General features: G+C 42.8%; 1 protein-coding gene and 1 non-coding gene across 2 annotated transcripts in view; one reads left to right on the forward strand and one right to left on the reverse strand.

The window, feature by feature from the left end:
* KNL1 (kinetochore scaffold 1) overlaps positions 1-20,897 on the reverse strand; it is a 44,732-nt gene extending 23,835 nt beyond the window's left edge. The window contains exons 1-10 of the mRNA XM_073348768.2: positions 20,830-20,897; positions 16,015-16,069; positions 15,537-15,576; positions 13,204-13,263; positions 12,097-12,158; positions 11,537-11,586; positions 10,498-10,537; positions 9,010-9,047; positions 8,613-8,665; positions 1,802-6,877 (exon numbers count right to left, since the gene is read on the reverse strand). Of these exons, the coding sequence (XP_073204869.1) occupies positions 1,802-6,877; positions 8,613-8,665; positions 9,010-9,047; positions 10,498-10,537; positions 11,537-11,586; positions 12,097-12,158; positions 13,204-13,263; positions 15,537-15,576; positions 16,015-16,049 (5,454 nt within the window). The 5' untranslated portion in view covers positions 16,050-16,069; positions 20,830-20,897. The remainder of the gene's footprint in view (positions 1-1,801; positions 6,878-8,612; positions 8,666-9,009; positions 9,048-10,497; positions 10,538-11,536; positions 11,587-12,096; positions 12,159-13,203; positions 13,264-15,536; positions 15,577-16,014; positions 16,070-20,829) is intronic.
* A 735-nt stretch (positions 20,898-21,632) lies between these two features.
* TRNAS-GCU (transfer RNA serine (anticodon GCU)) lies at positions 21,633-21,714 on the forward strand. The gene has a single exon. It is a non-coding gene; the product is annotated as a tRNA-Ser (tRNA).
* The last annotated feature ends 1,152 nt before the right edge of the window (positions 21,715-22,866 follow it).

Consider the following 22,866-nt stretch of genomic DNA (forward strand, 5'->3'; position numbering starts at 1 on the left):
TTGGTTCAATTTCACAATCATATGATTTTAAAAATAATAAATTTCATGCTTTCAGCTATTTAAATCTGAAATTTCATGGTGTTGGAATTATACGAGTCTTGACCCAAAAAGGAAGTGTGTGTGGGGGGTCGCAGTACTGCTACCCTTACTTCTGTGCCTTCAGAGCTGGGCAGCTGAAGAGCAGCGCCTGCTGGCCGGGAGCCCAAATCTGAAGGCAGATCCACTGCCAGCAGCAGCGCAAAAGTAAAGATGGCATGGTATGGTATTGCCACCTTTACTTCTGCGCTGCTGCCTGCAGAGCTGGGCACTCAGTCAGCAGCCACCACTCTCCAGCTGCCCAGCTCTAGAAGGCAACACAGAAGTAAGGTTGGCAATACTGTGACCCCCCTGCAACTCCCTTTTGGATCAGGACCGCCATTTTGAGAAACGCTGGTCTCCCCCATGAAATCTGTATAATATAGGGTAAAAGCACACAAAAGACCAGATTTCATGGTCCATGATGCATTCTTCATGGCCGAGAATTTGGTAGGGCCCTATTTATATATACTAAATAGTAGGGCATCCCACTATAAGGCCATACCAGCCACCTGTCTAACTCCCAGCTCTTCTGGCAGGTGGGACTGCAGTCACCTTTCCAGCTTTTGGACATTCTCACCACTCTTTGTGAAGTAAAAGCCCAGTTCAGTTCCACTCCAGAACATCACTCCTCCAAGGACAACCAGTCAGTTGCCTCTTGTTTTGTATGCAGTTGCTAATGCAAACTTTTGCTGTTTGTCTGCTGTTTCATACCTCCCACCTGCTCTCATTATAGAAATAGTTTAAGGAATTAAAAAATATAATTTTAGAAAAGAGCCAGGCAAAGTTATAAAAATAGAAGTAGGGCAAAGGAATTACAAATAAAGAAATAGAAAAAGCTAAGGGATTAAAAAGAGCCAAACAAAGGCATGACTCATGACTAGTCTATATAACCACATGACCTCACTATTGTTATCCTTGTTCTCCCTATCCCTTCTTCCTGCTGTTTGTCCCTCACTTGTTGAGCCTTATCTCAGCTAAAGCTATTCAGGACAAGGACAATATCTTATTCCTTGTTTTCATTCAAAGTTGCACGGTGGTTTAACTCAAGGTATGATTTTAAACAGATTTAATTAAATCTGTGCAAAACCCTGTGTGGACACCTCCAATTCAATTTAAGACAGGATAAGGAATCAGTTTAAATTAAATCTCTATTACACACAAAGAACATTATTAAGGGTGCAAATTCAGGCACTGAAAAATGCTAGAATTAAGGTTGCCTGTGCATTTGGCAGGGATGAAATTAAATATTCTGCTAGAGAACAGGTCATAATTCTAAGTATTAACAACATCCTGCTCCATCTTTCTTACTAGCAATACAAGGGTTGCTAAGTTTGGGTCTGTAGGGGAAAGCAAATGAAGCAATGTGACCTTGTCGAATGGTCTGATGACTATGAACACATGTCAAGGAAAGAATTAGCATGAAACTATTAAGGGTGGGTGCTTTAAAACTGGCATGAAAATCAGTACTCTGTTGTCCCAAATTCCTCTCACTTCAGAAGTGAGTTCCACACATCAATTTATTTTGTAGCTCTGGCAAGAGACAGGAAAGATAGTGGGGAAAGGCAGAGAACCATGATCATTAATGAACTGGTGACTGAGAGAATCCCAAGGAGTAAAGACTACACTAAAACTTTTTAATTCACACACCTATAATTTAGGCAGAATGAAATCAAAGCCCTGGGGACAGCTGACCACATTCTGATTACTGAGTAATTAGGCTCACCCGCTGTTCTGTTGTGGTATCTCCATCCCAGCTCTCAGCCCTCTTGATCTTCTTTCCTTTCTGGAGTTCCTCTTCCTCTTGTTCCCAAGCTCTCTTCTGGTTGCTGCAAGTTTCTTGCTCCTCTAATGGACAGCTTTTATTGTGAAAGATCTCTTTTTTATTCATCTCTTTACAGGTTCCATCAAGGGGCCCATTTATAATCTCAACTGAATCCATTTCCTCTGGGCATGTAGGAAGCAGTTCCTCATCTATATACTGAGAAGGGCTCAAGATCTGCCTTCCAATGGGATAAATGTTGTCAGAGGTTTTGCTGGTGACTAAATTTATTTCTGGAACCTGAGCTTCTACTCCACCCACTGATTTGGCATTGAGGTCTTCTACACTTGGAACAGTGGAATTTCTTTTGTTTGGCAATTTAGGCAAGAAGATACCTAGGGGTAGCTTTCTCACTTGACATTTATCTGTATGTGTTGTGTCTAGGGGTGCATCTCCAGTTTCAAAATATATATTTTCCTCTTCTTTGATATAAAATGCATTAATGGACTCCTTTTCAACATCTTTTCCTAAGCTCAAAGGATCTTCTGGCTGTGTCGCCAATTTGGGAAAATTGTCAGCAAGGTTAGAGACAGCAGCAGTTTGAGAGAATGGGACAACTTCTGACTTCCTTCTACAATTTTTCAGCCTTGAACAAATGTTAACAATACCTGATAATTCAGACACAAGGCTGGGATCTACTTGTTCTGCAGGAATGTCATTGACTTGGGAGAATTGCTTAATCTGTTCAGAGTCTTTTTGGGAGTCTTTTTGGGAATCTTTTGTAAGTTTTTCCCATTCAGCAGACACTCCCTCATTTTCCTTAGTCTCTTTGTAAGAAAGTATAACAGTGTCTGCTCCATCAATGTCTAACTCTGTGGATCTGCGTCCATGTCTAGATGAAGTCAACTTCCCTGGATCATCTTTCAAGTCTATACTACCAGTATCCAACATATTAACTGCACCCCTGTTCAAACTATCAGTGATCTCCTTAAATAAGTGAGATTGCTGGACTGGAATTTGAACCCGAGACACACCATTATCATTTTCTCCATCACAATCCAAGAGGCTATTCTCAGCAACTTCTTTTCTTTGACTTTCAATCTTGTAAGTCGAGGATTCTATCTGGTTCTCTGGAAGCTTGAAAGACACTCTCTTTGATTTAAGTTTTACTTGTTTTTTCAGATCCTTGCAGTATACAGAACTTGAGTTGCCCTTGGAAAGGTTAATAACATTCTGTGGTTCCTGAACAATATCCAAAGTGACTTCAGGAAGTGGCAGAGTGACAGGACCAATGGACTTTTCCGTGGCAACATTGTGGATTTTGAGTGTATCTGTTTCTTCCTTTTTATAGGGAAATACTAAAACTGACAAAGCAGGGAAATCCAGGCCATGTTTGTCCCTAAAATCTGAGTGGCATCCCTTATCTAAATCTTCTACGTGCATAAAATACATTTTCTCTCCACATGTAGGGGCCAATGTTCTACATAAATTCTGCTGCTGGTGGTTTTTACTTGACACTTCTTGGTTCTCAGATCCTTTAAGATTATTACTATTAATATCAACAGTGTGAGATGCAGTGATATCCATCTTATCCTGGTTACATGTAAACACAATGGTTTCATTAACAGGAAGTACAGGACCAACGTGGGTGGTTTGTCCACCTTGTAGGGCAATATCATCATCTGAGGACACTGTATGGATTTTAGTGGTCTCCATGTCATCACCCATCGCAAACACAACTGTTTTGCTATTTGAAAAAGCTTCCTGTCCAACCCATTTATCCAGTTTTAATCTATCCACATGCATGACCCTTTCCATAGTTTTATCAATAGTGTGAGATTCAGTTATTTCCAAATCATCCTGATTAAACATAAACACCATTTTATCTCCATGAACTACAGACTGGGTTTGAGGTGCTCTCTCACCTTGTGAGGCAATTTCACTGTTTATTGCTGCTATATGGCTCTTTGTGATCTCCATGTCATTCTCACCACGCAGTGAAAACACAACAGTCTTTTCACTAGTTGATCCAATCAGACTTTTCCTTCCAGTCCCTTTACCTAGTTCTGGCACAGTCTGGGATGCAGCCTTTTCCATAGGTTTATCAATTACAACAGTGTTGGGTCTAGTTATTTCCATGTCATCATTGTATGTAAATACAACAGTTTTATCTGCAGGAATTAAGGGTATTACATTACTTGAACTCTCGCCTTGTAGGTAAATTTTATTGTCTGATGCCATGGTGTGACTTTTAGTCATCTCCATATCATCATCCACTGAAAATATGACAGTCTTCTCATTTGAAAGAAACAATGGCTTTAAGCCATTGTTGCTTAACGTCTTCTTGCCATATATCAAGGGGCACTGGTCACATCCTTGTTGCTGCACACTATCTGCAGCTATAATGGTAGGGCATGAGGTCAAGTCCTTTTTCTTTGGAAATAAAGTATCTTTTCTTTCCGTTAAAACTGTATCAGGAACATTTACTACACAGCTACCAGTCAAATCCATATTTTCTTCAGAGAAAAACACAACTGACTTTTCCAAAAGAGAAGCCATCTGTGAATTTTTTGTATCTGGCATTGATGTTCTGGCTGTTTTAATGAAGTCCTGTTTTGAAGAAAGTGAAGCTGCTTTACTAGTTGAAGAAAGTCTCTCAGAATTTGCAGTGTTTGACAGTACCTTGTTTAATGCTGCCATAGTATGGCTTTGCTGTTGCAATTCAGAATTTGAGTCAATGTGTATTCCTGCTGTCTTCCCAAAATGCACATTTCCTTTAATATCAGAGGGAAGGGTCTCATCACCAGAAGTGAAAGCAAATCTTGGAGCAGCAAGGGCTGGAATTTGGTTATTTCCAGGAGTGTCATTCTTTTGATTTGAGTTCATTCCGAGACTCCCACATTCTATTGCCGCAGTCTGACTTCTAGTAATATCTATATCAGAACCATCAGAAAATAAGAGGGTCTTATTTTGTAGTTGTTGTGGTTTAGATATTACATTGTTCTGAGTATGTGTACTCTCATATTCTTGTGCTACTAGAATAGGAGCAAAGTCAAGAACAGCAGTATGATTTCTGGTTATATCCATACTTTGATTATCTGGAAAAACAACAGTTTTGTCGTTAGTATAGGCAAGTGAAGGGTTGACTAGGCTTCTCCTCAATTGTTGAGATATTTCACAGTTTTGTCTTTGCAAAGGTTTCAGCACACAGTTGTTGCTGGCAATGGTGTGGCTTTTACTGACTTCCATCTCTTGCTCTTGTGATGAAAAAATAATGGTTTTGGGATTGGGATGGCTTCTTTTAATATCTATGTGATCACCCATTCCTGAAAGAGGATATTCCTTGTCAAGGTTTAGAAGACTTACAGCTTCATTCACTTCGTTGTTCCAGTTCTCTCCTGGAATAGTTTTAGGCTGCATTTGTTGTTGGCTTGTAGTTATTCCAGTGTTTTGATGGTCAATGACTACAGCATGACATTTAGTTATTTCCATTTCTTCCTGCTCATTTAAATTAGAAGAGCTAGATTTGTTACCAAAAATTTGAGGTTTGAATTTCACAGAGGTGGACATACCAGCAGAGACAGGGGGAAGTTGACTTGCAATGCCCTTTTCGACATCCTTGGCAATATAACTTCTAGTCAAGCCCATATCTTCCCCTGAGAAGACTATTGTTTTGTCACATGGCCGTGAAACGAGCAGAGGGGTCACTGTGCTGTGTTGAAATGTGCCCTTAGAAGTCCAAGAACCAGGATTTGCACTTGAATTTAGACCCAGAGTCTCAGAAGCAGCTCTGTGATTTTGGATCCCTTTTTCACTTCCGTTATCTGGCACAGAAGATATTGTGTGTGCATTGTTTTTACATTGCCTGAGAACTTGATTATCTGAAGTTATTTGACATTTTGTAACGTTCATGTCATCATCTCTTGAAACTGTATTTTCCATTAGCAAAGAGATGGCATTTTCTTGTTTTTGAAAAGCTTCATAATAAGACTTGCCAATTGCCTTGGAAGTTTCATTATAGTTTACAAATGTACAATTCCCAGTAACTTCCATATCATTACAACTGGAAAAGACAATGGTTTTATCACCATGGAAGATAGGCTCAAAAGAAACACATCCAGGAACCACAGTCTTTGTTCTGCAACCTTGATTAGAGGTTTGTGATGCTTTGTGATTGTCTATCAAGATAGTATGGCTTCGAGTAATACCTTCCTCATCTTCTACACTTACAGTTTTCTTTTCAACACACCTTTGGGGGTCCTGTGGAACAATCAATTGATGGTTAGATGTTCTCTTTAATCTAGATTGGTCAGCAACAAAACTGGATGATAAATCCATTCTGATGGTCTGACTTTGTTTCTCAGTGTTGAATGTGTTATTTTTGGAGAGGGACATTTTTACAGTTTGGCTGGCCGTCATATCCATATCTCCACAAGCCACAGTAACATCATCACATTCTAATTTCTTTGATATGGCCTCACAAGTATTGGGGAACATGGTATTAATGTTAGATACGTGACACTTTGTAATATCCATCCCATCATCTTGTCCACTGAAGATTCTAGTCACACTGCTGGTGTTCTCTTGTGCAAGGGAATATACACACTCCACTGGAGAAAATGTACTAGTTTCTGGAAGTTGTGAAGGGACAAAAAACAGGTTCTCCTTGTCAGGTCCTTCAAGAGTGGGGTTGACAAACATTTCACTTGACTTCAGACTTGTCAAGAATTCACTGAAATCTATTTTCTTTACTGGCTCAAAGTCTGGCTTCTGTTGAAGAGACGGACATGCATAATTTGCCTCTGTAGGATCACAGAAAAAACGAAATTCCTTGTTCATTTCTGGCCCTTCATTTTTAGATGTTAACCCAGCTAAAAATGATTTGATGTCTATTTTCCTAGGTTTGTCAATTTCTTCATTGCTTTTAAGGTTACGTGTGATCACTGCAGTGTGACTAGCTGTCATATCCATTTCATTTTCATCCAAAAAGATAAGTGTTCTGTCATTTCTATTCGTTTGATTGTTGTCTGTATCATGCCACTAATAAAGAACAGGAAATGACAGTTACTGACATATACAAGAAGCGCTAAACCAATTATTCTGGTTAATACATGGCTCAATTAAAGTGAGCTAAAGACCAGTTTTATTTATTTATTTAAAAATACAGACTATCACTTGTATCTGACCTTCTAGGTGAGCAGTAAATAGACACAGCTTTAGCTAAAAATGAAAGCTTACCCACCTTCAAGGAAAGAGACAGGGCTCCATAATTACAGCATAATGCTATGTAACATTTTAGAGTTAGAGTTTACTTCAGAACTTTACAGCGATATATAAACTTCTGATATGTTGGATCTATCTTGCTTAGATTATGGCTGGATCACTGATCCTTATTCATAAAGTTGGGTCACTTATGGATCAAAAATGTTCCATTTTTCTTTCTAGTTATATGTTGTGGCCTAATCCTTTCTTCTTGGCTGCAATCAAAGCCCTCCCTTGTTGCTGGTACATGTATGCTCATATAAGCAATGGGATCTGGAAGTTATACAATTCTTTTTCCCACAACCAAGACGAGAATGAAGAAAAGATTTAGACAGGCTCAACCAATCTAACATAGTGAAAGAAAATTGACCAATAATGATCCACAATTGACCAGGGTCCTCATATTTTATAAAGTGTAGATCAAGGGAAAATATTCTATACACTTTATTTAAAGTACAATTATTTTATGCAATAAGCAGTATGCTTGAAGAAGCATGACCTGTTTGGACTTTTCTAAAACGATCAGGAGCCTAGGCTTTAACTTGACCAGTTTAGCATGTGTTAAGGCAGGGGTCTCAAACACATTGCCCGTGGAGTTATTTCCTGCGGGCTGCCATAGGCAGCCAAGCTCCCGTCACCGCCCGCCCCGCTCCTCCACCTACCTCCCAGTGCTTCCCGCTGCCAAACAGCTGTGATTTGAGTTTGAGATCCCTGTGTTAAGGTATACACTGCCTTGTCTACACTAGACTTTAGAACATTTTAGTTAGCTTGTATTAGATAACATCTTTAAATCCTAGTCTAGAAAAAGCCAAAGGGCATTGCAACAGCAGCAAGTATCTTGGCAAATGCCTGTCTGGAAAAAAAAAGAAGTACGAGCATGTTCCACAACACTGGATTACATGCTCCCAGGATCCATGAGTGAAGTGTAAGAACACACAAGCTCAATGATTTACATGACCAGGACTACAAAAATATTAGCTGCAAGGTTGGATTTTTCACTGCCTGAGTCAGTAGGGAAAACTACAGAGACATGCTCAAACACCAACTGTTTACTATCTTTCTGGAATGTTGCAGTGGCCATAGGGATAATGTATCTATTCTTACCTCCATCTTTAAAGGAATATCACTAGATGAGAAAAGCATGGGTGAGCTCTCCCAGCTATGAAAAGGCGGTTGGCACAAAAGTCTCTTCTGCATACCCCGAGATCACAACTAGAAATAATGGAGATGCTCCCTCTAATGCTGAAATTAACAAGCTACTTTAAAGTAGAAGTCTGCAGTATCACAGTATGATATTCATCAGATTGGAGGGAAATACTTGGAAGAAAGTCTGAACATTTTTCTCTTCCCAAGAGAATTATGAACAAAGATCCTGTTTGTTCAGTAACTCATTTACATTTTAAGTTGTATTTTCATCTTTGTTGGTTAGGCCTCTTGCATTCATTTGTGTAGGAAGTAATAGATTTTTGGACCCAAATATTCTCAGCATGAAAGAGTAAATGTATTCACATACCTCAGTCTGCTGCACCGGTGTTTGGATTGGGGCATGAAGCAAAGTGTCCATCCCTTTTAAGAGAAAAAAGTATTGCATCCATTGAGTTCAGGATCGTAGGAAATGGGATCTGTGAACTTACTCTACATGTATCAGTAACTGAGTGTGGATAGAACACAAATACAGCCGACTATGATGAAAACTTATTTTAGGGTATATTTGTCTGTGTCTTGTGAGGAAGTAGCTGAGGTCCAACAGCAGGATGCTTGCCAAGCAGTTATGGGGTAAAAACCCCAGTTACACAACAGTTCTCTTCATTAACAGACAGATTGTTCCAGGACTGCTCACATCCTTTATCACAATAAGTAGTTTTGGACAAAAGTAACTTGTTAATAAAGAAATCTATTTTCAAACTTACCAGTAATCTCGCACTGAACAGTTTCAGACCCTTCATTTCTAAAAAAAAGTAGTTTTACATAAACAGTTTACTAAAAGATTTCAAAACTCAGAGCTCTCATTTCGGTAATATAGCAAGAAGTGAGCATTAGGCTTGGAACAGTGTTCAGGTATTGAACAGCAGGTAACAGATGCTGTGAGTAGATCTGTAAGATACAAAGTTGCAGTCCAATAACGCTGAAGAGAGTCCTTAACCCAAGAAATGACTGCAACATTACATGTCAAGAAGATACTGCCCGTCCCAAATATTTTGCATACTGGTGAATTATTACTTGCCACTGAGGAAGAGAGAAGGGCTAAAATTAATTCCTTATTCTAAACCCAGACCTTTTGCTTTAGGTTATCCCCTTCTGCTCCCAATGGGCTATAAGGCAGTTTGAGTTCAATCTTCTGTAAACTAAAAGGCTCCAGTAATTCCATCTAAGGAAAAGGGGAGTATCAGGTAAACACCTTTTGTTTACCTAATACTGAGAGTTCTGCTCTCAGTGAGACTTCTGATGCCCTCTCCTTTTGGTGTCCTTTACTGCTCTTTCAGGACAGACAGACTTTAGCATGATGAAGGAAAAATGTGGGGGGTGGGAGAGAAGTGGGAAGAGAGTTGGTTTAAAGCATGTTAGTACCTAGACAGGGCTTGACTCCTTTAAAAATGTTAGCTGTTCGTGGCCAACCCTAAGCTCCTCCCTCACCAACTAAAATGTTTTAAAGGCATCAAACTCTACATTCATGAGGTGCATCAATATGTTTTAAACACTTTAATCAAAATCACACTAATTCTTTTTTTAAACACCACCATTCCCCCTCATTTAGACAAGGCCTTAGAGCACAGATTCCATGGGCTTGTCTTCACTATGACAAGAGGTGTATTTTTAGCATGAATTAGTAAACTCAGTAGGGTTCACCTCAAAGAGCTAACATGTTCAAAATATTTTTATCTAGTATAGAATGATACAAACTATCTTCCCTGTCCCATTAATTTGTTTTTGAAGTGCAAATACCACCACTGTGGTACCTCAATGCTGCATAAGGAGTGGAAGTCTTTGAAACATGCAGGTCTTATTTCTGTTCATCCTTTAAAAATCTTTCTGAAAAAATCTAGGCTTTGTTATTTTCCAAAGACTTCTACTCCCTTCATAGAACTAAGCATCACTAGCAGCAGAAAGCTTGAACAAGAACCTGTTCTAGATTCTTTGGGAGCTATGACTAGTGGCAAATACCATGACCCATACAGCCTTATTATTCTGAGTGGCTGAACTGAACATGCGCTTTCTTCAAGATTATTGTTTCCATAACCAAGCTAAACCCCTTAAACTATTTTTTAAAATAAGAGTATGCCATGCTTAATCTTGTTTTTGAGAGAAACATTAACTTTGATAGTTGTATCATGTAAGGAATTTCCCCCCCTCAGAGCATAGCTCTTAAGGTGTGCAAAAAAGCAATTTTCCAAACTTACTGGTTAAATAGGATTTGATTCCTTATATTTGCTGCTCTCTCTAAAAATAAAATGAGAATATAAATATTAAATCAACAAAAGGAGAAGCGACATCAAGACATTCAGAGATAGGAATTAACTGCAGGAAAAAGGTTCTACTCTTTCTGACTTTTGATGTGCCCTCTCAGTCGGAAAAACCAGAAGAACAGAACAGCTTGACGTTCTGTTAACTCTTTTCAGGTACTTGCTACACAAACTTTTGGAAGCTGGAAATAGATAGAAGGATATTCTGCTGGGTCTGTAGAAACTGAATGCTAAATACACCTCTACCCCGACATAACGCAGTCCTCAGGAGCCAAAAAATCTTACCACGTTATAGGTGAAACTGCGTTATATCGAACTTGCTTTGGCCTCAAGCATTTCCATTATTAATAGTCACTTCCTGCCCCCTGACTGACCCATCCAACCCCTGCCCCCCGACTGCGCCGACCCTTATCCACACCCGCCCCCTGACAGGCCCCCCGGGACTCCACGCCCTATCCAACACCCCTGTTCCCCGTCACCCGACCGCCCCACCCCCAGAACCATCCAACCCTCCGCTCCTTATCCCCTGACCAACCCCCAAGACCCTCTGCCCCGGCCCAGCACCCTTAACACGCTGCTCAGAGCAGCATGTGGGAGCCAGACACACTCACACGCTGATCCACTGGAGTGCGCAGCCCCACCCCCCAGAACACTGCTTTATCGTGTTATATCTGAATTCGTGTTATATTGGGTCACGTTATATCGGGGTAGAGGTGTATATAGAATAGGAACTTTTATTTTGATCAAAAGTTTCCTCTTAGTTACATGATCTACAGAGCTGTTAACTAATGGGCTCTCTCAGCCTGCATGCAGCTACATAGACTGAATCAGACCTTTCAGTCACTGACAGTTGGCCCCACCCTACCCTATCAGTGACTGACAGGTCTAGTTCTGCTTATGTAGCTGCATGCAAGCTGAAAACCCACTGGCCAACAGATCTGTAGACCCTGTAATTGAAAGAGAAAGAAATTTTTACCTGTATTTTCTGGCTCTACCACATTAGTTTGAAGATCTGTCTGGAAAACCCTGAAACAAAGAACAGAACAGACATTTTATAAGCTACACAAAATTATCTCTACTGGAACAAAGGGTGTTCTGTTTAAAACCAAGTTAAAAAAAAATCAGTTTTGATTTCAGCCCTTCTCTATATTGTATGTTCTACAAAATACCTGAACACAAGTGCTCAGAAAGACAAGAACTTCCTGAACTTACCTCCAACTTCCCATGGGAAATTATCTTTATTAGACTTAAAATGAAAGCCACAAAGTGAATGACACAACCAAAACATTCTAGTTATAAAATCTTCCCTTTTGCCCTCTTTTCGAGACAGGCAGAAGAATGGGTTAAGGATCTCTTCAAATTCCTGAGGTCTCTGACTTTCTATTTTCTCCTGCCACCAATAATATTCAGTTCCTTCACTTGAATTCTCATGCATTTATGCAAACCTATCAGTTTCACTGGTCACCAGCTCACTGCCTGGGATGTACATTTATACATAAACAACCTGTAGATCAGCAACCTTCAGATTAAACTTACTTTATGGTATCTGCAAAGCTGACACGGCGAGAGTTCTTCCGACGCTTCTCAGTTTCATAATCCTAAAGATATAGAGAGGACACAACAATATGATTTACAGACGACTTTAGACATAGTCTGAAGACCCCCAGGAGTCCTCAGACCACAAGTTGAAAACCCTACACTCATGATACAGGACAGACTGTGTGGGCAGACAGGAGTATTTTGAATAGAGGAGTTGAAGAAAAATGGCCAAGATAGTGATTAAGTAAATAGACCATAAAAGAAAGACACAGAAATTAACTAACCACATTCAAAAGCTCAAAAGTCAAATATCGGCATCCTGTATATCTTTCTTGTACTCCTCAGTGAAAAATGGGACAAGCAAACAATTGAAAATTTAAATTCTGTGATCAGTGAAAACCACATGTACACAGCAAACTCCTTCTGGTGAGTAAGTTAAATTTTCCACATCCATATTTATCATAGTGTAATGAACAGCAAAGTCCATGTATAGCCTAGAGCACAGATTTAAAGGAATGTATTACAAACTTGCAGAGCGGCTGGGACTATGTCCACATGTACTATGGGGTGGCAGACGTTTACTTGAACTAAATCATGTACTAAAAGTTACTCTGTATAAAATGAAAATATTAATGTTTGTTAACCTTTACCTTAAATAGAGAGTTTGCTGCCTAGTTTTTAACAAGTTAATTTTAGCTTTTCATATGTAAAATCATTTTAACTGCTATAATAGTCTATAAACATTAATCAGCCTTAAAACTCTAAGTCTTATGGACTGTAACAAAAGCAAGTAATATCTACTAATTTGTTAATCATTGCTCTCTTCCCTCTCCTTTTACTTTAAGTAAGTTTGCTTTTGTTAAAGCAAACAAAAAAATAAAACACTGACTGGAATAAACACTTTAGTTAGCCTACAATATATCAGATAAATGTTACAGGAAGTCCACAGAATTTTAGCAACTGAACCATTCATATTCTTGAGCAGTTATAAGAAGAGTTTCCACTTGTGCAGCTATGCCAGTGAGGTGACTCCATCGATGACATTTGTTCAGAACAGATTGCAGTCGTTAAAAAAATATTGACGAGTAAAGGGTTAATCCCTACCTGAGTGAATTCATTCCCACTCCCAAGGTCCTTGAGAGGACTCCGTGGAGCTTTTAAAATCTAAAAGGAAATATTTATAATAGTTGAGAAAATGATTTCTGCAGCTTCAACAATTGGCCTCCTATAAAAGATCAGGCACTCAGGAAAGCTAGCAAATGAGTAACATGTTCCAATACAGACTCTCTCTCTCTCTCTCCTCTACTATGATCAGAATGCTAATCAAGCACACACTTTGCTGTTGCTTCCTGATTTCTAGAACTTCACCTACCACAAATGACAGTTTTATATGAAGATTTCCAAAAAGCAAGACAGTACAAAACTCCATCTGAGAAAAGTAGTGCACAGGATTGGGACATTAGAAAATGGATGAGACAGTAAGGTTAATTTGGTATTGCACATTGGTGCAGAAGATAAGTTTGTTTTTTTTAAAAGAGATGTTAATGACCAAAGGAAGATGAGAGTGCAGCAGGTCTTAAAACCTCTTAGGAATTTTTAAAGCAATCATGCAAGATATACATCTTAGGCAAAGAGCTCACTCTGAATTTCTGAGCATATGTCTCATTTCACTGTTTTAAGCACTTCTAATTCTTCTATTAGACAATAAGGTACATAAGGCTGTCCCTTTCAGTAATGAGTTCTTACACTTTTGTCAGAAAGATACTAAATGAGCCCACGTATGTTTTTTCTTAAATTATAAACCTTTCCACGGAAAGGGTGTCAAACTGTGTTACGTCATTTTGTTATCAGCAATGCTTCCATCCTCTTCCATGATGCAACATACGGACCACTAAATAGTTGTCTGATCTACCAGTATATCCATCGAGCAGCTATTTCAATATGCTGTGGAGAACGGTGAGGACATATCTTCACTACAAAATTAAGTCAACATAAATTAACTTGACATACAGCCACCAGAATAATTACACCTCTACCCCGATATAATGCGGTCCTCGGGAGACAAAAAAAAAAATCTCACCGCATCATAGGTGAGACTGCGTTATATCGAACTTGCTTTGGCCACCCTGTTCCTTGTTCCCTGACCGCCCCCTCCAGAGACCCCCGTCCCTAATCATCCCCACGACCCCACCAAACCCCTCCGCTCCCTGACTGCTCCGACCCCTATCTACACACCCCTGCGGCAGGAAGCAGAGCGCCGTGGCTGGGAGCTGGCAGAGTGGAGCAGGCTGGGGCTGGGCTGCTCCGCTCCAGGCTGCTCCACTTCTGCCACTGCCGGTGAGTGCGGGGGGGATCCCTTCCCCCCCAAACCCCCTCCCCCCAGAGACACGGCTGGGTCGAGGGAAGCGAAGTGGGCTGCTCCCGGCCTCCTGCTAATCCCCCGGGCCACTCTGGGACTACAGGGCCCCCAAAAGTGCCCCCCACAGCTCCTGCCCTGTGGTTCCTGTGGGGGGGAGGAAGGGGGAAGCCACCGAGACCCTCTGCCCCTTATCCAACCCCTCTGCCCCGGCCCAGCCCAGCACCCTTAACATGCTGCTCAGGGCAGCATGTCAGAGCTTTATCGCATTGTATGTGAACCCATGTTATATTAAGTCGCATTATATCGGGATAGAGGTGTAATCTGATTTTTAATGTCTACACTATGCTCTTTCTGTCGGTGGCTCGCATCCTCATCAGGAGCACTTGCACAGATTTAACTGACAATGTGGGGCACTGACAGCCTGAGCCCCGCCACCTGGGCTCAGACTCTCCCCCCATCCTCCTCAAATCCCTCACCGTGAGGCAGACGAAGCTCAGGCTGTCCTTCCACACACACACACATCCCCAAATCCCTCACCAGGAGCTGGTGGCAGCTGTCCTTCCCCTCTTACCCCTCCTCCATCCCTCACTGGGACGCAACCCCAGTTCGGGCTCTCCTCCCCACCTACCCTCAAATCGTCATTGGGCAGTGGAGGTGAGGTTCCAGCTCTCCTCCCCACCACCCGCAATTCCTCACTGGAAGGGCAGCAGTGGGCTCTGGCTGTCAGCCCCTGATGGCAAAGGGCGATGTAAGCAACACAGGCTCTACATGGACACTGCATTGACTTAACTACATCAACTTAAGCACTACGTTTTCGCAGAAGTGGAGTTATTAAATTACCGTAGTGAGCGACTTACATCGGCAGGAGTGCCATTTTAATTTAGACGCTTACTGAGTAAGTGGCCAGACTGCACTATAGAAAGCAAGTAGAACAACCATCAGAAAGAGATGGATAGGCAAACCCACTTGACTTATTCTTTTTTGACTCAGAGGATTTTCCATATGCTAGGGAGAAAAGCAGGCTCATCTATACCAACTTCCACTACTGATAAATGATCTTATTCAAAGTCACACTCACCGAGGAAAGCCTTTGCCTTCTGATGCATTCTGTATGATCACTGAGAAAAGAAAAGAGGAACTGTTAGGGTGTAAACTCACACAAAGGATGTCGTTCTTCAATGACACTATCTTTAGCAACAAGTTTCTAAAATGGGCAGGATTTCATTATTTTTATGTTTAGAAAATAATTCAATCCAAGCCCTCTTGGCACAGCTGATCCCAATGCTAGAGAGCAGAAAAGAAATTCTGGAAAATATAGTGCTGTCCCCCCCCCCCCCCGCCGATGAGACCTCAAACAACCTACTGCTATGAAATATTTGTAGAACTTTCCCTTATTGTAACAACGAAGCTCCCTCTGTCCTTTGGGTTTAATGGAGATGTTAGCGTCTCTGGGGACAGCTGCTGTGTGTAGGGCCAAGGACAGGAAATAATCTTTATCCACTAAAACAAAACAATGTTTGGCACCTTAAAATTCTCAGTTGGAAGCTTCAACTTACTTTTCGTCATTTGATTCTGAATAAATCCTGTCCATTTCTGAAGGGCAAGTTTTTCCTGTAACAAACACACAACATTTAAATCCAAAAAACAGCTAAGAGTCAAAGCAATAGGGAAATCACATTAAGCCATGATACTCAACCACTGCCACACCCGGGTCATTGAAGTGGTGCAGGATAACAATCACTATTGTTAAGGTTGCATCATGACATCTGTTTAAAGGTGGACCTAAGTCCTCTAAAATCAACATGCTTAGTTGGATTTCTTTGAAGTTTGGTGTGCCTCAGGAAGGTGCAGGGCAGGGTTAAGGCTCCAAAATTGGAATAATTTAAGCCAGGAGTCACAGAAAAGTTTCTAGGGTTTTTTTTGTTTGTTTTTTTTTGCCCAGAGCTACAAGTCAAACTATTGATGCAATGTGGATCAAAATGGTCTCAATCTGTCAAGTTTTATCCAAGGTATTGTATGGCACTCACTAAATCTTTGGGGGACCCAGATTGAGAGTGGTATTTAAGAAAAATGTCCATTTACACTGTGCATGTGCCAATACTAGGAAAACAGCTAGAGTTCAATTCCTGACATTACAAATGCTTTAAACTTGACTTTTGTAAGTGCTCTAGAATCCAAAATGTAACTCTGATTGCTTTGAAATTTGGTGTGCCTCAAGGGAGGACAGGGTAACATTAGTGATCCAAATTTGAGGTCATTTGACCCAGGGGTTCCTGAATTAAAGCTCCCATTTCCAAATGGTTTTCTTTTGCAGCTTCGTTAAAACTGAGAGGTACTAATAAAAACGTAAGAGCTGCCATACCAGGTCAGAGCAATGGTCCATCTAGCCCAGTATCCAGTCTCCAACAGTGGCTAATACCAGAGTTTCAAGGGGGATGTACAGAACAGGGAAATTTTGGAGAGATTCACCCCGGCTTTTTCTCTCTTCATTCCAGGCATGGGGCTACATCCCTGACCATCTTGGCTAATAGGTTCATGGAGGATAGGTGTATAAATGGCTATCTAGTTGTTTTTTTCCACCCAGTTATGTTTTTGGACATCACAACATTCCATATCAATGAGTTCCACAGGTTAATTGTGCATTGTGTGAAAAAGTATTTCCTCTTGCTTGTAGTAAACCTACTGCCTATTAATTTCATCAAGAGACCCCTGTTTTTTGTATTTTGGGAAAGGGTATATAACATTTCTCTATTCACTTTTTATACACCATTCATGATTTTATAGACCTTTATCATATCTCCCCTCAATTATCCCGTTTTTAAGCTGAACAGCCCTAGTTTTTTTTTCAGTCTCTCCTCGTATGAAAGCCATTCTATACCCCGATCACCTTTGTTACCCTTCTCTGAACATTTTCCAGTCCCACCACATCTTTGAGACGAAGTGACCAGAACTCGACACAGTATTCAAGGTGTGGGCATACCGTGGATTTATATAGTGGCACTGTACTTTGTCTTATTTTCTATTCCTTTCCTAATAGTTCTTAACATTCTATTCAACATTTGACCACTGATGCACATTGAGCTGAAGTTTTCAGAGAACTATCCACCATGACTCCAAGATCTCCTTCTTGAGTGGAAACAACTAATTTAGACCCCCATCATTATATTTGTGTAATTGGAATTATTTTTTCCAATGACTGGATGAATGACAGACCTCTTAATGGCCGCGAACCCACCCTTCAATTAACAGAACTAAGGAAAAGTAAATCATAAGTCCCCACCTAAGAGAAAAGGAGTTTGAGACTGAGCAGCTGGAAGTTGCTGCAATTTGTGAATCACGGGTGGCAGTTTCATTTTGGAGGGACTATAATCACAGTATTTGGGGGGGAGGGGCGGAAATAAGACAAATTACTTCTTGGGAGGGAAAGGGAAAGATATTAGGGGACAAAGGAGTGGGGGAATAAGAGGTTGGGGTTTGGAGCTTCAGCAAGGAGAGGGGTCTTACAGGGAGGTGGATAAATAGGGTTGAATACTAGGGAAGGCAAGAGAGTTTGTAGGCTCAGATGAGGAAGGTATAGCACTCCCAGCTCTTCCAGTGCACCCCAATACTCTGCACCCCACAACTCTGCCAGTATACTCCAACTGCACTGCTCTCCCAGCTGCCCATGCACCCCAACCAGCCTAAACCTCAACTCTCCTGCATCCCAGCTCTGCCAGTCCCCGCCAACCTCCTGCATTGCCAATTCCCCCAGTCCCCTGCACCTCAGAGCTCTGCCAGTGTGCTAGCTCAAGCGGAGGTAGCACAGGTACATCTACATGAACTAGGAATCACATCTTCAAGGTCAAATGCAGAAGTACTGTTACTCACAGAATACAATTTCAACCTATACTTTAACTTAACCATCATTAAAGCATTAGAATTCTCTCCTATTCCACCTCACTGCTGACAATATCCTTTATTATAAAGGCCCTATGCCTTGCTACTGACATTCTACTACATTCTGCTCCTACACAATTCAGCATAGAAATAATGCATACTGCATCCTGAAGGCATACATGCACCTCTTCTCTTTCTTTACACTGGAGGGTGAAAAACAGATTACCTCATCTCACAATCATAGCCGTCTCACACCTCAAAGTAATCCACAGATCTTGACCAAGCAGAATTAACTAAATACCTCCACTGTCAGTTAATCCTGGGGGAATTCTGCGCCAAAGATATAAAAATTCTGCACTAAAAAATTAAAAATTCTGTACACAATATTTTAAAATTTTGCAAAATTCAGCAAATTTTATTTGTCAAAATAACACTAGATAATCACACCAGTTTCAATTTTAGTAATTTATTTCAAAATACCTGTCAGCAAGTATGTCTGCAATATTACAGACACAAAAAAATCCCCCCCAGGAGTAGAGAGTTAAAGAAACCCCTATGACAACCCAGTTCATGTTTCTCTGCCCGCTTTCTCCCCCTCCCAGAGCCCAGCCAGGGTGCCAGACACCCACAACCCCTTCCCACGCCACCCCCCTTAGCATTTCCTGGGTTTCTGACATTAGAGTTTTGCTCAGCTCAATGTTCTGCAAGGGGATGACATATATCACCAACCAACCTTATCTCTGCATTTTGCAATAGCTTTTTGTCATTGAATTATAATATTTATCTCCTCCTGTCTAGTCACAGAAAAGCATGGAGCACTCAACGTCCATATTTTCTAATCTAAGTTACAAGTTTATTCAACATTTGTGCTAGACCAGTGCTTCTCAAACTTTTGTACTGGTGACCCTCTTCAGAGAGCAAGCCTCTGAATGCGACCCCCCCCCTTTATAAATTAAAAAAACACTTTTAAAAATATATTTTACACCATTATAAATGCTGGAGGCAAAGCAGGGTTTGGGGTCTAGGCTGACAGCTCGCGACCCCCCATATAATAACCTCATGACCCCCCGTTTGAGAATCCCTGTGCTAGACAATCTTCAACAATCACAACCCATCCATTAAATTCTCTTTAGAACACTCCCACACTAGCATCAACTTCCTAGACACCACAATCAGCTTCATCATTGGAACCCACAGACAACTGTACGGAAGAAACCTACAGATTGCCACACCTACTTTCACAGACCCAGTAACCCCTTTCCTCCCCACAATTACACCAAAAAATCTGTTATCTAAAGCCAGGTGCTCAGATAACACAGAATATACTCCAAAGATAAGGTCCGGAATATACACCTTAACATTCTTAAAACCATCTTCACCAAACAAGGACAGTCCCCCAAAGAACTAGATCATGTAATGGAACGGACCACCCAAATTCTCCGAGATAACTTCCTCTAATCCCATACCCCTAGTTGCCACCTACTACCCCCCACACTAGAACCCATGTGTGGTATCATTAAACAATTACAACCCATACTCAATGGGGGCCACATCCTGAAAGATATCTTTCCCGAACCCCCTTTTCTGGCCTTCAAACAACCCTCCAAGTTAATCATCAGAAGCAACATAAGAACGGCTATACTGCATCAGACCAAAGGTCCATCTAGCCCAGGGGTTCTCAAACTGGGGGTCAGGACCCCTCAGGGGGTCATGAGGTTATTACATGGGGGTCGCGAGCTGTCAGCCTCCACCCCAAACCCCGCTTTACCTCCAGCATTTATAAGGATGTTAAATATATATACAAGTGTTTTTCATTTAAAAGGGGGGAGTCTACTCAGAGGCTTGCTATGTGAAAGGGGTCACCAGTACAATAGTTTGAGAACCACTGATCTAGCCCAGGTTTCAGAGTAGCAGTCATGTTAGTCTGTATCTGCAAAAGTATCCTGTCTTCCAACATTTATACATTATACATGTAGACATAGCCTTACAGATTTCCCCTCACCAAAAGACGTTGATCCAATGAAAGAATTACCTTACCCACCTTGCCTCTCTAATATTTTGAGACCTACACAACAACAGCCCTGCGTATGTGAGAAATAAACCATACCAGCAAAAGCACTGTTCTACTGGTACGATCTGCACTAGGGCTTTTGTCAGTAGAGAAAGGTCACCAAAAAAATCACATACCCCTAACCAATATTAGTATACCAACAAAAGTTTCTCATGTAGATGTGGCCTAAGAAGGGGGAGGAACAAAATATTGGCACAAAATAGCTATAAAAAACTACTGTCTGGGCTTAATAACGTTAGCATGCAAATGGTCCCAAAACTTATTAATGGGACAGGCTGCATGGAGGTCTCCCCAGAACGGCTGCTGTCTGGCTGAGAACAGGTTTCCATCAGCGGCGGTGGCCGTGTTCGCAACGGAAACAGGAGGGTTTTAAAAACGGAGCGCTCAGCATCCGCAGGCAGCGGCACAGAACCGGCGCAGAGACCTGCACGCGCGGGACCGAGATCTCGGCTTCCCCCTAAGGCCGCGGCGAACACCTCTCGCAAGACTGAGCTGGTCCCATGGGACAGTTACCGTCACCTCACGGCACACAGGGGAGCGGGAGGCGACCCGCCCTCAGCCCCAGCCCGGGAGAGGGGCCCATGGGGATCCAGGGAGCCCCCCGCCCAGTCAGAGACCCTCCCGCCCGACACAGGGCGGCGGCGGCGGCTCTCATGGGACCCGCCCTCCCTGCAGTACCCGGGCCGGGCCCGCTCCCTCCCACCTCTGCTCCGGGCCGGCCCCCCGCAGAGCCCGCTCCCAGCCCCTCACGAGCCGCCGCCATTACGGACTCCTCACCCTCCACAGCTCCGCTCCAAATCCAGCCCTCAAGACACCAACGCCTCCTCGCCGCCGCCGCTTACTCCCACGGCGCCCATCGGGCTCGGCTAGGGCCGCCGCTTCACTATTCAAACCTAACCGCCTATTCTTGCGCATGCGCCATAGGCTCCTGGCAAATCGCGCTCCACAAGTACAATATGGCGGCCCCTACACCCTCCGCCGTACAACATGGCGGCCACCGAATTTCCGTACAACATGACGGCCTCGGTTTAGTCAGCTCTACGTATTGCATTACAATGTCTCCTCCTAAACTGTCTCAGGGCTCGCCCCGAGGCAGAAGTGGAGCTAGGAGCATTGTTCGTTCATGGTGGGAATTTCTTTAGGTGTACTCTGTACAGGGAGCCCAAAAACAAGCTGAGCCTGGCTAGACTCGTTTCTTATAGACTACTGGAGGTGGTAGGTTTCTGTGACGAGGTGGCCGAGTGGTTAAGGCGATGGACTGCTAATCCATTGTGCTCTGCACGCGTGGGTTCGAATCCCATCCTCGTCGCAAAATGCTTTTTCTTCTCTTTAATTAATATAGGAAGCGGCTGGGTTCACATTATTGCTGGCTGGGAGGGCGGTTAATTATTTAGCAGCGTGCCGAACATGCCCCCCAGCTTCATTGATCTCGATCACAATCGCCTATCAGGGCGCTGGGTGACTATAAAGTGATGGGGGAGCTCGCCAGTGACAGTGAATGCCTCCCCAGCTGAAAGGCAGTTTTCTGCCCCCCCAGCAGCTCCGCAGGGGGCTGGTGTGGGGGGGGGGGGGCACGCGGTGCCTTCCGTCGCACCGAGGCGGCCCGAGCGGCTGTGGTCCAGGCGGAGGAGGCTGCCCGAGGCGGGACGCGCGGGCTGATCCGCACTGTCCCAGGGCAGCGCGCTGGCAGAACCCGAACCGCTCTCTCGTGTAGGGGAAAGATCTGCCCTGTTTTCTTCTAGGGGACATTTCAGGTCTCCGTCATGGGGCAGGCGGGGGGAAGGGGCGCACATCGGGACTACTGAATTATGGGAGACAGCCCCCCTGCTCTTGGGTAGGGGGTCGACTCGCACCCGTCCTTTTTGTTACAGTTTCTGGGCTGCCCCTCTGCTGCAGGCAGGCAACACTTCCTTAGTTACCGAAGAACGCCTGGGCACCTCTTTGTCGCAGAAGAGCTGCTTTCCTGTGGCAGGGAAGACACTTGTGCGTCTCACTGTGGTAGGGGGATCATCTGTGTGCTTCTCTCCAGGACCGGCTCCCCGCACCAGCAGAGCAAGCAGGTGCTTGGGGCACAATGCCAGGGGCGGCGTTCCCGCCACCCTTCTTGTTTCCTTTGTTTTGTTTGGGCAGTTGCGCTCTTGGAACTTGGGGCAGCACATTTTTTGCTCGGGGCGGCAAAAAACCTAGAGCCGGCCCTGTTTCCCTCTGCTGTGGGCTGGTCTGGCCCAGACCTGAAGAAGAGATCTGTGGAGCTCCAAAGCTTCTCTCTTTCACCAGCGGAAGTTGGTTCAGTAAAAGATAGGACCTCACCCATCTTGTCATTCTAATATCCTGGGACCCACAGGGCTGCAACACTGCAGACAACAGTGGACTAGGGAGGCATCTGGGCTTCCATAGTGGGGAGACATATGGAGCCAACAAATGGGCTTTCCTCTGTTATTAGGATAACCTGAAAATCCCT

Source organism: Lepidochelys kempii, chromosome 6 (assembly GCF_965140285.1).
Source record: "Lepidochelys kempii isolate rLepKem1 chromosome 6, rLepKem1.hap1, whole genome shotgun sequence".
Classification (NCBI taxonomy): domain Eukaryota; kingdom Metazoa; phylum Chordata; order Testudines; family Cheloniidae; genus Lepidochelys; species Lepidochelys kempii.